Source organism: Myotis yumanensis, unplaced genomic scaffold (genome assembly GCF_028538775.1).
Source record: "Myotis yumanensis isolate MYYU_CA2020_CCGP unplaced genomic scaffold, mMyoYum1.0.hap1 SCAF_1, whole genome shotgun sequence".
Classification (NCBI taxonomy): Eukaryota; Metazoa; Chordata; class Mammalia; order Chiroptera; family Vespertilionidae; genus Myotis; species Myotis yumanensis.
Window position 1 is genome coordinate 56,496,056 of NW_027223752.1, and position 16,425 is coordinate 56,512,480.

The window sequence follows — 16,425 nt, forward strand, 5'->3', positions numbered from 1 at the left end:
AAGAAATGAAATATTTCATGTCTGACCACATCATTAGCCAAAGACACAGTGGAGGGATTATACTTTTATTTCATAATTCTAGTAAAATTTATTCTTTTTCCCTTCTCTCTTTCACATGCATGCACACACATGCACACACGCACACACACAGAGTTTGCTATAAGGAATTCTAAAGTGAAAATACGTTTACTCATCATAGTATAATAAGTTGAGTAACAATCTAAAGAAATTGATCCTTCTTGGTTATCATTGTGATATGTGAGCCCACTTTTTCTGGAAATGCTGTTTTTTAAAATCTGTAATACATGGATAATTGCCCATCTCAAAAATGTAAGCATTAAGCGAAATCACATCAAAAGATACAGTCATCCAAATACCAGCCCCCCAAGTCAAATATTTTTTTCCTTGTTGCATTTCCAATCAGCCGAGGGCATTATCATGAATGCCCATAGTTGTAATTATGCTGTAGATATATTATCTCCTGCTTATATGGCCACTTTGGTTGCATCGTCTTTATGTTGCCACATAGTTCTCTCATTGTTTTAAATGTCTATGTAATATTATATTGGGTGGTTATACCATTGTACTCTTGGACTTTCCAATATTCTTGAGCATTCACATTATTTACAAGGTTACAAAATGGAGTTTCATTGCTGACAAGACCTGTGCTTTAAATGAGCAAGAATGTATGTTTTGACCCTGGAGCTAGCATATAAATCATCTCATTATATGGACCATTTAAACAGATAACTTCTTCATGGAGCTGAAATATTTGCTGTACATACCATATCTGTGCTGTGAGGAAGCATGTTCTTTGAAAATGGAATGGCACGTCATCCCAGACTCACTGGCTTTCTGCTTGCCACTGTATCTTCTTTAGGAAATCTCAGTTCGTTTTCCCTAGTCATGTGGCCCAGAAGCCCGGAGCTGAGTAATGGGATGTGAATGATTTGCTTAGGTGGATTCAGACCTTTGAGGGTCTCAAAGAATATGGTTTCCTCATTCTTCCCCATAATTTCTCTAATTAGTTCAAGGAAATTGAACAAAGTTCTGAGATTTGCTATGATGGCTACTTTAATTATTTGTTTTGTTTTGAAATATTTAATTTTTTCATTTCCTTTTGGGGTCACCTGGTTAGATTTGTACCCTAAGCAAATGTTTCCTCTTTTCTGAAGTAACTAAACAATTGATAATAGTTCATTAGGTTGGGTGTTCATACAATAACGTTTGCTCTGTATCCTAAAATTCTTGATCACCAATTGCAAACAAAAATATTGTCTGAATTTTTTATACTAAATTTTACCACTTTACAAGATATGGATTCCTTTAATTCTATCATGGTAGCACAAGGGTCACCAATAGATGAGATATCTGACTAACTTAAGCATGTCTTGAATTGATGTCATCATCAGTTCAAGGGAATTTTGAAGGAAGGGAACTGGTATTTTGTCAAACAGACTATGTTAACAAGAGTTTCCCCATACAGTAAGACCACAAAACGGGAGGTAGTCTTTTGTTATTCAGGATATGATTAATATTGCCTCATCATTTAATTTTAGGACTTCAATTTTAAAGTTGCTTGCATCAGTTCAAGATACTGAGGGTGCCTACTTTTTCTTTCTTTAGTTACTAAATATTTGGTAAATAATGAACTGAAATAAGTCTCCCGCGATACCTTTTTCTTTACCAAAACCTCTGCTAATGTTTTGTGTTAGTTGTAGTCTTTTTTTCTTATGTACTTTTTCATTTACATTTTTGTAACTGTTTTATATATAATTTGAATCAGATTTATTTCACTTAACATTGCTTTATATGTTTTTTTCCTATGTTTACACTCTTTATGTCAGTTGTAATTTTTGCACACCATTCCATCCTTCTGATATTCCATAATGTTCCTAAGTGTGTCCCCTATTACTAGGCATTTCGAACGCTTAATTGTCTATCAAGTACATGATGATAATTGTTAAGACCCTGGCCCACACACCATGTTGATATTGTGCATATAAGTCATTGAGGTGACCTGATCCTGGCATGATTTGTCTTTCTCAATCAGTGTTGTGCATTTTTTACTGAATTTCTTTTTTGTTTGGGGATGGGGGTCAGAGGAGAGGGGAGCAGGTTGTAATCCACTTCATGGGTGTAACCCACTTCATTTTTGTCTTTCTTTCCTCAGTGGTGAAAGTGGTGCTGGAAAGACAGTGGCAGCCAAATACATCATGAGTTATGTCTCCAGAGTGTCTGGAGGAGGCCCCAAAGTCCAGGTGAGTTTGCGATGTAGCCCATTTTGAGATCCTGTCCTACATGAAATGTAAGAGGTTCCATAACTGTCAGAATGGCAAACATTTTGAAGTGTTTGAAACATTCTATTGGTAAAAAAAAAAAAAAAAAAAAAGTGGGCATAGTCCTCTCATACCTCCCTGGTAGGAGCATGAGCTAGTATATGTACTTTTCTGGAGGGCATTTCAGCAAAAGGTGCATGACGCTGCACCTTTTGACTCATTAATCCTGCTTAAGAGAATATGTCCTTTACTAGTAGATGTGCTGAAATGTATGCAAAATGATACTTGTATAAAGTTATTTGATGTGACATATTTTTGTAAAAAGAGGCTCATGAAATTAATTTTTAACATCCATTTTATTTAACCCAACATATCCAAAACATCATTTTAATATTAAAATATTGATGAGATATTTTACACTCTTGTGGGTGCTAAATCTTTGGAATCCAGTGTGTATTCAGCCTTTACAGCACATCTCAATTGGGACTAGCCATGTGGCAAATCGAAGCCACCTGTGGCTCATGGCTTCCATCTTGGACAGTGAGTGCAGCTCCAGAACCTAGACTGGCGTGGTGCAGTCCACGTGCTTTTTTCCATTCATGTAGCCACATCCTCTCCCTAGAAGACTGATACGGAGACAGAAATCCAGGATGCCGTTTTGTGGGCGGGCTGTTCCTTTACTGTAATTTGCTCTTTCTCTTTTCCCCAATACACTTACCACAAAATTCTACTGGATATCTTGAGAGCGGATGAATGGATGGATAGATAGGTGAATGGATGGAAACATGAATAAAGATTCTCAGTTAACACGTCAGTAATTAAAGAAGACAAGAGACAAGGAAAAGCCTTTCTTTTGTTCTCTCCCTATGCTATGAGAAACTGAGTGTTGATAAGTGGTGTAGGTGTGTCTGATTAGCAAACAGATATAAAGGATTAGGAAGATCCACATGTCAAAATTAATTTTACAATGAAAAGCAAGGTTTATATAAATCCATGAGTTTTTTAAAGAAGACTAGTTGGATTGGAAGTGATATTTCTAAATTTTGAAACTGACCTCATAGAGGGACCACCCAGAACTTGCCTCTGATGCCATCGCTAATGACATGGCCCCGGTCGATGTGATTCCAGTTCTTCCTCTTCTGAGTGCTCAGGAGGGCACCGAAGGGAGCGCTATGGCTGTTACATACCCAATTAGTAGTTAGTGCCTTAATCCAGCCCCGTTTTCTCCAGACCATGACTTAGTGGCCAGACTGCAGACATTTCATGTTGACTTTTCTCTTCCTGTTTTCCTCTGAGGACAATGAGGCAGAGCTCTTGGCTTGAAATTAGTCAGTAGCTACAGAGCACAAACCAAAGACTTGTTATTTCTGGAACATGTTTAACCATAGCATGTGAATAATTAGAAGTACAAGGAATGACTCACTTGTTGAAAGACCTCTCCAACATCAACTCCTGTCTGCTGAGCTATCTTGCCCAGGAGGTGTTTTGCACACTTTTCAGTCTGGTACCGAACGAGGGTGCTTGAAACCCCAATCCTTGCCCTCCGGCGGGCCAGGAATTGTTCTGTACAAACCAGCATCTGCTCTTGCTGCTCAAAACATGGCTTCATGTTGGCAGAACCAGGGGCACCAGGCACTGGTTAGAAATGCAGGCTCTCAGGTCCTGCCTCAGACCTACTAGACCCCCATCTGCATTTTAACAAGATCCAAAAGTGAGTGCCGCATGTGAAAGTTTGGGAAACACAAAACTGTGTCGACAGCCTTGCTTGAGTAGGAGAAACTGTTTCATTTTCCTTAAGGTCCCTGTCCCTCGCAGTGAAGAGGGTGGAGGTGGGGGTGCAACAGGCAGGGAGAGCAATTGGGTAGAGAAGGGATAGGGATAGTCAAGAATCAGATCAGAGCAGTGAGGAGATGCCCCTTCCTGCTCCACTTTCCTTCCTGCGGGAGTCCCGGCACCCAGGCACCCCAGGGCTGCAGGCTAAAGCACGGCAGGGTGGAAGCCCAGGCCAGGAGTGTTTGGAGATCCTGATTCACTGCTGGGACCCTGGCTCCAGGACTCCTGCCTGAATCCAGGGAGTTGGAAGACACAAACTCACTAACAGGTTGAAGTCTGTTGAGAGGAAAGAGTAAATCCTCCTGAACCTGCGGGGACATGTGGACTTGAGGCCGCTCCCTGCTGCATCCAGAAGCCGGGTCCTTAGGGAGCGTTTGGCATTGCTCAGTGTGGTGGGTGTGTGTGCCTTCCTGACCTCTGGTCTGTTTGCTGTGACAGCACGTCAAGGACATCATCCTGCAGTCCAACCCGCTGCTGGAGGCCTTCGGCAACGCCAAGACCGTCCGGAACAACAATTCCAGCCGATTTGTAAGTCTCTTCCCTGCTTCGGGAAATGCTGCCTGGCTGGTGGTGTGGATATACCCGGTTTAAGTCCGGTGTCTCCCAGGCAACGGGAGCTTTCACATGTCATCAGGAGGCTGCCTTTTGCATCTTGTCTTCATTTTCTCTAGCGGCATGCTGTCAGGCTTCAATTTGCCCTTTAGCGGAAGTTATTTTTGAACCCCGGGATATAAATCAGCTAATTTTTTAATACAGTTCTCAACTTGAGTTGCCTTCCTAAGGAAAATAGAAATTGGTGCTGGAGGAGTTTGCTTTGTGCCCTGGAGGAAAGAGACCTTCTTTCCCAGACAAAGTAATAAGTAGGCTGGGTCCCAAAGCCTTTTTCTTTTCAGTTATTTATTTATTTATTCATTCATTCATTCATTCATTCATTCATTTTGATTGATTTCAGAGAAGAGAGAGTCTCATTGATCGGCTGTCTCCTCACGCCCCCTACTGGGGATCAAGCCCACAACGTGGGCATGTGCCCTGACTGGGAATCGAACCGTGACCTCCTGGTTCATAGGTCGACGCTCAACCACTGAGCCACGCTGGCTGAACCCAAAGTCTCTTGCTTTGCTCTTGCTCATAGACGGGTCTGTGGAAAATGAAGGGATAGCACACTATGATCCGGCACCTTGTAGAGAACCCTCCTTCTCTATGTCAGGCAGAGTGAGTTGACTGCCTCCTCCCTCATAGGTTGGTGTGTTTTATGTATTTCACGTAACATAACAACACCCCAAAATGATTGGACTTAACCTGACAGATTGCCTCCTGACCGGCCCACTTACCCAAGGTAATGAAAATGTCAGCGGAAGGCATTATCATGAATGCCCATGACAACGCTTTTCTGCCTGAGCGTCTCCTGAGAATTGGAAGGCTGGCAAGGATGAAAATAAATATATTCCCCTTGACAAGAAGCCACATTTCCAAAAAAAAAAAAAAAAAAACAGTATTTGCCCAGTAGCTTTGATTTATGTAGATTTTTCGTCTTAGCTCATAGACTATGTCTGGCAGGAAAGCATTCAAGGAGCTATCTTTAAGGCGGATGCTGGACCATTTTAAAATAATTAAATGGGAATTTGGGAGAAAGATGATTTCTTTTTCACCTTTCTGTATTGTAAGGAAGCTTCTATTTTCTAAGAGAATTCTTTAAGCTCTCATGCAGTGATTGTTTGGTTCCCTGGTGATTTATATCTGTCAGAATTGCCCTCATTTTCCTTGCTGTTCAATATTATTCAAGCCATGTGTTCAGTTGTTGATCTGTCTTTTTTTCTTCTTCTTCTCATTTGCTGGGTCGTGTAATCTTGAAGAAGCTTCTAGGTAATGCAATAGAAAGAACATGGGAATACACCTTCCACTTGACCTTTTTTTCCCCTTTTAATCTCAATCTTCCTTGTAAAAATGGATTTGACCAAACTTAACGCTCTTGCTACCAGCCCCCTTCTTTTGCTCATTTAGAGAGCAGAAAATAATTAAGTCAATGGTCCTCTTGATTTTTTCCCAATAAAAATTATTCTTTATCCTGAGACAAGGATGATACATTGGTCAATTTTTGTAAAACAAGACGAAAATATCCAGCAATTTATATTTTTCTGATTACAAAATAATGTCTTACAGCCCTCAAAAAAAGATGGGAAAGAGTATGGACGGGCACATTACACGCAGAATAACATCTAATGGGCATCCAAGGATGTTCCCAGGAATAATGAGAGAAATATAAATTAAAACCATTTTCTGTCTCTGAGGTGGGCAAGTATTAAGGAGATTGATACCAGAGAAAAGACACTATTGGTTGAAAGTGGACACATTTCTGCTGGAGGGCAACTTGACCATCTTTACCAAAATTGAAAATGTTCATTGTCTGTGACCCAACAATACTTTTAGGGCACAATATCTAAGTTCTCTGTTAATAATGACTTTTTAGAAAAGATATCCATAGTATATTGTTAAATAAAAAAAAGTTAAAGAACAATATTTGCAATATGGTCCAGTTTTCATTTTAAAATGCACGTTATATAAAACATTATATAATTAAGAAGAGGGGATCCAAGATGGCCATGAAGTAGGAGGGAGTTGCACTCACCTCCCCCCAGCACCACCTCAAAATTACAACTAAATTACAGAACAATCAACCTGGATAACCATCTGAAGACAAGTTTAGTTGAACAGTCTTATAGCTGAGGATATACAGAAGAAACCACACTGGCATTTCTTAAAGGTTCCCCTAGGTCTTTCTAACAGTCGACCAAGGTTTGGAACCACTTCTCGAAGAACTTGAGAGTTTGCCATTTACAATGTCTACCCTTCCTAGATGTGATGTCCTGTTTGGTTTCATTCCCACCTCCACTTGATGGAGGTTACATAGATGGGCACTGAATGCTTCCCTCCAGAACCAGCTGAAAGGAAAAGATGAGAAGAATGGCCACAATGGGAAGCGCAGGGGAGCTTGCTCAGCCAGCCTTTCTCAGGAACCACTGTACTGTAATTCAAGATAGCAGTGGCCTGTGCTCCCTCTCTGTGTCTGATGCTTCTGGGTGCTTGTTTTGGGGAGGGGGGTGGGAGGAGTCATCAGAGTAAGACAAATAGGCCATTCGAGAGTAGCCTCCTCAGATACCTGGAATCGGCAAGTGACTTTCCAGGGACACAGCAGGTTCTGGGTGCTGGGGCAGTAGGAAAAATATGCCGTGTGCTTTTCTTGCCCTTAATGAGTTTACAGTTCTAGTCACAGACTTGCGGCCTGGCAGGATTCAGCCCTGAGATGGGTGGAATTCATCAGCATTCACATTTTTAAAATATTACATGTGAATACAGTTAGGCCGGGCATGCTTTCCCATGTGACCATAGGCCACACCACTCCTTAACACCCACATTCTCATCTTTTTCTTCATTTAAGTTTACTCTTCTACTAGTAGACCTTCTGAGGACTGGAAAGAAGCTAAATTCTAATGAAAGAGGGAAAAAAGTCATTTACTTAACAACCTGGGCACCTTTTCCAGCTAAATTCCAAGGTTTTCTTCTCCTTTGTTCCCTCTTAGCAATAATTTAAAAGGAAATATTAACCACAACAGTAACAAAAATCTCCACACCCACAACTAGCTGGCGAGGACTTTCTTTATCATCAAGTGTTTTTATTTTATATAAGAATTGTAGATTCTCCAGAGGTCAGAGGAATTGCTTTTGCTCAAAGTCAGCAAGATGCCTGTCAGAGGGAAAATCTGCTTCTTCTTAGAGGCTGATAGAGTTCACTCTCCTTAGATCAAAGGGACCCTGGGATTTTCTGTCCCATTCTTTACAGCTTCCGGCTTAGCAAGCACACCCCTACTCGGGAAAACCGGCAAGGAGTGTAACATGTCCTTATTTAGTTGGACTAGAGTGGTAGATTCTCTTTCTCAATACAGAATTGTATGATTGGACAAGAGTACAGGCTATTGTCTGATTTAAAAAAAAAAAAAAAAAGTCAGGAAATCTAGGCCAGGACTGGGAATAATTCAGAATGTATCTAGCATTAATGAATTTCCTTGAATTATATGCTGTATCTAACGCCTATTTGGAACATCATGTTTTTGTTCACTAACCATTGAAGGAAACCCCTAACTTTCTTGCAGGGAAAATACTTTGAAATCCAGTTCAGTCCAGGTGGGGAACCAGATGGTGGAAAGATCTCCAACTTCCTTCTGGAAAAATCTAGGGTGGTGATGAGGAACCCTGGAGAGCGGAGTTTTCACATATTTTACCAGGTTTTCCTTTATGTTGTTTCTTTCCTACTTCCTTATTCCTTCTCCACATTTAGATTTGCTTGTTTCCTCTCAGCAATCAGGTGTAGACAATCTAGCCTGTAAGCCAAGGAACATTTCTCACAATAGAATGTGTAAGTCGGCGTGCAGAGAATTGTCAGAACGAATGTCCCTAACCTCACAGGAGAGTAAGTTCTAGTCGGGGTGAGAAGACAAACAGAGTTAAGTAATCAAGAAAGTATTGATAAGACTTCAAAACAAAAGCTTGATTCTTTGCCAAATAGAATTTGGTGTGGGGAGAATTGACTGGGGTGGGAAGGGGAGGTCTATGAAGGGGGTGCAGGGTGACATGGAGGGGAGGCTGTGCAGGCAGCTCTGGTGGCCTGGACAGGGCACTGGAGGTGTGAGCGAGTCCTTGACGAGTTTGCAAGGGCAGAGTCTTCAAAAGGTGAACTCTTGGATGAAGGACTTGAAATAGGCTACGGATCTCCCCCCCCCCCCCCCCCCCAATCACCATTTGTCCCCTTTACCCTCTCCTACTTCCCCCATTGGCCATGGATCTTTAATGTCAGCTCAAAAAGTTTTGACTTAGACACTCAGCAGCCGTGGAGACTTCAGGGCTAGAGCAGGTGGAGGATGCTTTTATACTGTGTTCCAGTCTTCGGCAGTCATCTGACTCAGCTAGTTTTAAAGATGTTTTTAACTATTTTAAAAATATAATGATATGATAGACAGTATCATTTTGTATGAGTTTATATACATTTCATCTATTGGGGATCCACATTAGATTTCTTTGAAGAAAGGCCTGCGGCTATTTTTTGTTTTGCTCCAGTTTAAAGACCACTGGATTGGAGGGAAGTTATACTGTGTTGGTAGCTCGAATTCAGTCTTATCGATTACATAGATGTCTTAGACCAAGCATGTCAAACTCGCGGCCCACAGGCCGCATGCCTCATTAATTTGGCCCGTGTTAGCCTTTGAGTTTGACATGCTTGTCTTAGACGATGGCAAACAATTCTTCCAGTTAGTTTATTGGTTGAAAGAATACATAAATGACCAAAAGCTTTTGTGACTTCAGTAATGCTTTTAATTGTATTAATCAAAGCAACATGTACAGATGATTGAAAAGTAATTTTGTATAGCACACACATAGTGTACTATTTACTAAGCACTAGAGTGAAGTTCATAATTGTTTCCAGGACCCCTTTAAATAAATGCTGGCCCCATTCCCTGTGCCTCTCTCCACCCTCTCCCTCCCCCCCAGCCCCTCCCCCACCCCAGAAATCCCCTGCCCACAGGTTGGAAACCAGCAGACTAGGGGCTGTGGAAGTGGTGAGCTTAGGGGAAGATGGAGGTAAAGATTCTGACATACAGTTAAAGCTGTGAATAGATGAGACTCCCGTGGGAGTGAGTGTGGAGAGAAAAACCATGTCTCTACAAGACTGGGGGCCTGCGGACCGTCTGCAGATTGAGCAGGCATTGGGGAGCAGGGAGTTAGTCAGGGGAGGAAAACCAGGAACCTGCAGTGTCACGGAAGCCAGGGGAAGCTCGGGAATGAGCTTCAGGATCAAATGCTCAGAGCTCTTGTTGGTAAAAGATGGGGCAGGGGTCTAGGGACCAAGAAAGGACTGTTGGACTTTGCCACTAGAAGTATTGTCAAGCGTCATTTCATCAGAATGGCGAGGGGAGAGGCCAGATGCAGGTGGTTAAGTCGTGATGGGAAAGTAGAGTCTGCAGCTTGAAGTTCAATGAAATGCTTCTAAAGAAGGCAAAGAGCACGTGTTTGTAGATAGAAGAGAGTTGGGGTGGGGGGGGGGGTGAAAATGCAAGTGAGGGGGGCTGTGCCATGTGGGTGGGGAGAAGACAGGAAGAGTAAGGGAAAGTCTTTTCTCAGACAAAAGAAAAAAGATAAACAGAAGGGAAAGATAGGAAGAGGGTGGTACAAAAAGATTTCGAAGAGACTGGGAAGAAAACTAAGGGAAGCTGATGTCATGGGTGACCTGGGACTTCTCAGCAATGGAGATGAGGTTCCCTGTTTTGGGGATGTGCTGCTGAGTTGACATGAGGAACTTGACCGCAATGGAGAAGTGTGGAGAGGAACCGTCTCTATTTTCCTAAGTCCCATTGGGTTGGAGCCAGCAGGGGCCTGGAGCTGGCTTGCCTGGGCTGTGTGCATCTCTTTCCATCTCTTCCTTCAGTGACATTTTCTTAATAATTTGACATCAGTCAGGGGAGGCGTATTTACACCATGGAAACTGGCAGACACTACAAATCCATTTTCTCCCCAAGACTTGCTGGTCAAGTATTTGCAGCACAGCACTGGTGGGAGCCCTTTAAGAGGGTCTTGCTCGGATCTAAGGCAAATATCCGAGGTGGAACAAAAAGTCTGGGACAGTCATTTGCTTAGAGGTTTCAGAATGCCAGAGTGTGGACCTTCGGTGGCTTTTTAATATGCACCCTGCAGTGAGCGCACGGAGGGGCCAGCTGCGCTCTAGAAAGCCACCGGCCAGTTGAGCAGGAATGGAGAGGGATTATAACCTGGCTTGGTTTCCACTCTCTTGGGGGATCTCACCACGGAAGCACTGCAGTCCGCTCCCCGTGTTGGACAAGGGGAGCTGCTCAGGTCTTGCAGGTCTTATCAGAGAGTTAAGGACCAGCATGTGCAGAGAGGACCTTGGGCGATCAGCAGTAGAGCAGAAATCCTCAAGCCCCGTCATATTTTGGGGGTGAGGACCACCGGTCATTTCAGAAAGCAGGGCTAGAGAGTCCCATCGCCCTTGTTCAGGGCAGAGGCAGCAGGAACCATGAGGTGCCTGGGACTACTTTGAGGTCGCATCACACCCACCCCACTGTCTCTTGTTCCAGCTCATCGAGGGCGCCTCTGCCGACCAGAAGCAGAGCCTGGGCATCACCAGCATGGACTATTACTACTACCTGAGCCTCTCCGGGGCCTACAAGGTGGATGACATTGATGACAAGCGGGAGTTTCAGGAAACTCTGGTAAGTGCTGGTGCGGGGCCAGGCGGGATCTGCTCGTGGGCAGGGCATTGCGGCTGGCAGGAAGGGCACTGAAGGTTAGCAAAGCCAAGAGCAGCATGAAATTTCCACCTCTTTCTGCTGTAAGCAGTCCAATTCGTAAAACACGTTTAAGCACCCTTCCATAGCCACCTGCCCCGCTGCCAGAGGACCGCTTAATGATTTGAGATGGGCAATAAAAAAGGAGAGTGAACGTGCCCTGGCCGGAGGTTAGAGCAGTGGTTCTCAACCTTGGCTGCACATTAGAATCACCTGGGAATCTTTTTAAAATCCTGATTTCTGGGCCTCATCCTCTGGAAATTCTGTTTCTTTGTTATGGGGTGGGGACACAACATTAGTAACAAAGAAACAGAATTTCAGGAGGGCAAGGCCCAGAAATCAGGATTTTAAACACATTGCGTACCGCATAGAAATCTCTAAGACATAAGCCAAGGACCGCACGTTTTTGGGCAAACTACACGTTATTTAAATCATCATAATGCACTTTAGGTGTTGTTTTTCAATAATTATAACATTTTTATTTACAAAAACAATTAAACAATTAAAGTTCCTAGTACTTTTTTAACGTATGGTACTGCGTAAAACATTTTCCTCTATGAAGAGGGACCAAACAAAATTTACATAAGTATCTAGATTCGCTCCTTTTTCCATGGGCGTGAAAAACGAGAACACTCGTGAGCGGTCCTTAACAGATGGCGCGCGAAACACGCGAAAACTCCTGAGCGGTACGAAATGTGTTAAAAAGATTCCCAGGTGATTCTAATGTGCAGCCAAGGTTGAGAACCGCTGGGTTAGAGCATCGTCTCGCACACCAAAGGGTGGAGGGTTCAATTCCTGCTCAAGGACATATACCTGAGTTGCAGGTTCAATCCCTAATTGAGGCATGTTTGGAGGCAACCAATCGATGTGTCTCTCACATTGATGTGTGTGTGTGTCCCTCCCTCTCCTCCACTCTCTCTAAAAACCAACGGAAAAAATATCCTCAGGTGAGGATTAACAAACAAGCAAACAAAAATAGTGCATGCATCATTAACCCCCGCCCCGCCCCCCCTTACAGGAGTTCTGATTAGCAGGTAAGAACTGTTGTGCCTAGTACATTTACCACGCCTGTTTACTGGCAGCTCGCACAATTGCGCTGCCTCCTTAGAAAGGCAAGCAGAGCGCTCTTGGGACCTCAATCAGGTTAGACACCTGATTGAGTTTATTAGAACACCTTCAGGCTTTTCCCCACCCACTTTCTCTTCACTCTGTACATACAGGTCAGAGAGCTCTTCACACAGTGCGTGTGCGTTATAGTACAGAAGGTTACATCCTTGGGGAAACAACAAGTCGAGTTAGACCTTTCTGGAGGTGGGCCGGTCACCCATTTAGCCTCAAAGAAATGCATTGCTACTGCCCTTTGAGTCAGCTACCAGCCTGGCCCAACCTCAGCCCAGAGCCAGAGCCCAGTGGGAGACCCTGCAGGGCATTTGGAGGTACAGCTTGAAGAAAGTTGGTGTTGGTTCTTGAAGGGCAGGATGTATTTCCAGGAGCCAGGACAAGAGGGGACATCAAGAGGCCCTGAGGCCCTGAAGAAGCTGGCTGGAGCAATGCAGATGAGGGGCCTGCGTTAGTCCTAGAGTAAATTTCCTTTGGAATATGGATATCAAAGACTCAAGATTTTCAGCTGCTTTTATTCGATTGTATAGACCTCAGAAATAAGACTTCTCTGAAGCTGTTATTATTTGAATCCCTGGAGATTTTTAACCGAGATCTTTTGCAAATGCAATCTATTCTCAGTCCTCCCAGTGAAGGGAAAGGCCTCTGTGTGTATTTGGAGTAGCTGGACACGGGCACCAGTGCCCGAGGGGGAGAGGCATGGCACCAGGATCACACCAAGGGATGCGGACAGACTTGTTGACGGTGCCCAGCTGCTGCTCCAGCTGCGAGCCTCTCCTCCTGCAGCTCTCTTGGCCCTTATCCTGGAGGGGAGCATGCTCTATTCAAGGACACACTGCCTTTCCAGCATGATGTTGAGACTTGAGAGAGATGCGAGAGAGTGCATTGGTCAGGGATAATGTCTGACTGGGACTTCCAGCTGCCGTCACTAACTAAGCCACATATCACTGCACCACCCAGTCGAAGCTTGGGCTCCTGCGCTGTGTGTTTATAAGGTCGGTGACCAGCTCATGTGGGTAATTTCTCTTCCCCCTTCCAGCACGCGATGAACGTGATCGGGATCTTCGCGGAGGAGCAGGCGCTGGTGCTGCAGATCGTGGCAGGCGTGCTCCACCTGGGAAACATCAGCTTCAAAGAAGTCGGCAACTACGCCGCAGTGGAGAGTGAAGAGTGTGAGTAGCCGTGGCACAGTTGTTGAACAAGGGGAAACCATTGTTTAGCTCCATCAGAAGTAACCCACCGCTTTCCTTTGCTTAGATCTCAACTGAGGTATTTTGGGAAGAGATGAGAAGTCTCGTGCGTCCTGCTGTGGCAGAACAAAAAGGCCTGTGAGTGTCCAGGCCTCTTCTGCGCACCTGCCCACTCCTCCCGCCCATCTCCTCCCGCCTCCCACATTAACTGTCCCAGAGTCACACCCAGAGACCATTCGTGAATTCATTTCAATTTATCATTAACCTTGGGGAAGTCTGGCAGAATCTCACATCTAGGTTTAAAAGTAAAGCAATACTTTAGTGAGGATTAGGGTAATAGCTGAATAACTCAAAAGATTTGTCTCCTCATAAAAACCTTTTCTATGAGGGGGGGAGAGGGGGGCGGGCGGGCGGGGTAGCCAGCACAGGGTGCTCTCTCAGGCCTGCCTGCACTCTGCCTCCGGGGTGCACTCTGCATGGAGTGAAGCCAGGCTGCCTCGGACTGCACAGGACCTGGGTCTTTAGCTTCCTGCCCTCCATGTAGCAGCACTGGAGGGAAAGGACAGAGCGTCCTGGCGTCTGGGGCAGCAGCAGACAAGCAGGGCCGGGTCTGAGGCAGCCTAAACAGCCTGGTGCCAATACTCCTCTGCTGTCGGTCTGGTACTCACAGCCAGCTCGGGCTCCTCGCCGGCCTTCTTCGCCTGCCGTTCCTCTGGAGGGGCATGGAGTTGCTGCTCAGGTCCTGGGTGCCCAGACATTCTGCTTCCCAAGGAGGCTGCTCAGGCTCCCCACAAGCCCCCCTCCCTGCCTGCCCCTCTGGCTCTCCACACGCACCCAATTTCTCTAGTCACAGAGCTGATGTACTATCCTTTACTTAATCGTTTCCGTATCATTACATATTTTTCTAAACTAGAAAATTCTACAACAAATAAAATAATTGATTTAATGGAAAAAAAAAAACAACAAAAAAAACCTTTTCTATCACTGATCTTCAGGATCTCCATTCACCTAAAGGTCATGAAGAGCAAGTGATTGGATATATGTAAATATGGAAAGCTCACAGATTCAGTTTGCCCCATGGGTTGAATTAGATTGGATTTCTGAAAATGAAAAGAAAAAAAAAGGACATTGACTATTGTGTTGATATTGGTAATGGTCACTTTTAATGGTCACCTCTGTAGTAATCGGAGCCTGAGGACCTGAATGGCCATTTTTACTCTTTGAGAAGGAATCAAGTCCTTCCTGCAGAGACGTTATTGGTTTTGCATGGCACAGGCCCCCGCAGTCACCAGGGCGTGTGACTGACTATAGCCTCTTGGGCATCAGACGACTTTCCATCCTTTAACCACCCAGGAAGACATTTCTCCCTTTCTCAGCATTCTTCAAGGATGATAAATTTAGATGCTTAGTAATAAATAGTATCCCACTCATTGCTGACAATGCAGCAAGGCTATTTCCATTCCAAATAAGGTTCTTTTTATATTTTTGTTTTCTTTTGTGATAAAAAGGGAAGCTCAGCTAACTTCTGATGTCTGTCTGATAAAGAGCAAGATGAATTATGTTTACCAGGGGAAGAAACCGGGTGGAAAGCAATAAATAGACAGGGTGTCCACAGAGTCTAGAAACACAACCTAACAATAATAATAATAACTATGTTTCTAGAATTTGTGGACATTGCCCTTCACGTTTAACAAATGCACGGGAGTGTGCAGGAAGCTCATTAACACTTGGCCTTTTAACCTTGACGGTTTGGTTTCTGTGAAAGTCGACTAGATTTCTCTTCCCTCTGTGGATGGTACAGTTCTTTACTGCCCCTTTTTGCTGGAGAACAAAGGTATGACTCTGGCACAGCTAGCATTTCCCCATGGGCCTGAGCCAAGAAGTAGCCTCCTCCGCCAACTGCGTGAGGCCCAGGATTGGCAGCTGCCTGTGGAATGCCCTGATTGGCGGAGGTGGAGTGATGGGGATCGGGAAAGGCTGTGTTGGAAACCAAGGAAGTCCAACAAAGAAATGTGCCCTTTTTCCAATAATTTGTTTTCTGTTCAGTTGGTAAGACCTTAGCATGGTTCAGGGGGGTGCCCTGTTAAAGCTTCCCCCGCCCCCTGCACTCAACTGTTCCCTTCCCCAGAGGCTTCCAGTCTCTCGAATTCCATTCAGGGGACATGTGTTCCAGAGCAACTACACACACCCGCTCATTTTTTCTCACTTTGTGCATCAGTGGGAACATAGAACATAATCTGCAGTTGCCTTTTCACTTTACATTATATCATGAAGGTTATTTTATAACTCACTGAGGAGCTTCATCCTTTTCTGTAGCTGCATAGCATTCCATTGCTTGGCTATATTTTAATTTAGTGAACTAGTCATCTGTTGATGGACGTTAGGATAGTTTTGGATCTGCTGCTTTTACAATAATGAACGAACATTACTAAAATGAATAACCTGGTTTGTGGTGTCTTCCCGATATTTGAGTATATCAGTGTAATAAATTTGTAGAGGGAAGAGCTAGCCCATGTTTGGTTAAGAGAAGAAAGCAAACTTTCTCTAGCTATCGTAGTGGGGGAAATGGTAAGATTTCCATCAGAGCTAAAGCAAAATAGCCATGAATAACAACAAATTGTATTGTTACATTACCTTAGACTAATGGAGCTA

At 44.1% G+C, this 16,425-nt stretch overlaps 1 protein-coding gene across 2 annotated transcripts in view; it reads left to right on the forward strand.

Annotated features, from left to right (window-relative positions):
* Nucleotides 1-16,425, forward strand: part of MYO1E (myosin IE) — a 201,261-nt gene that overhangs the window by 102,780 nt on the left and 82,056 nt on the right. For both annotated transcript variants that reach the window (XM_070421653.1, XM_070421656.1), the window contains exons 5-9: nucleotides 2,174-2,261; nucleotides 4,551-4,640; nucleotides 8,261-8,392; nucleotides 11,255-11,389; nucleotides 13,623-13,755. In XM_070421653.1, the coding sequence (XP_070277754.1) occupies nucleotides 2,174-2,261; nucleotides 4,551-4,640; nucleotides 8,261-8,392; nucleotides 11,255-11,389; nucleotides 13,623-13,755 (578 nt within the window). The remainder of the gene's footprint in view (nucleotides 1-2,173; nucleotides 2,262-4,550; nucleotides 4,641-8,260; nucleotides 8,393-11,254; nucleotides 11,390-13,622; nucleotides 13,756-16,425) is intronic.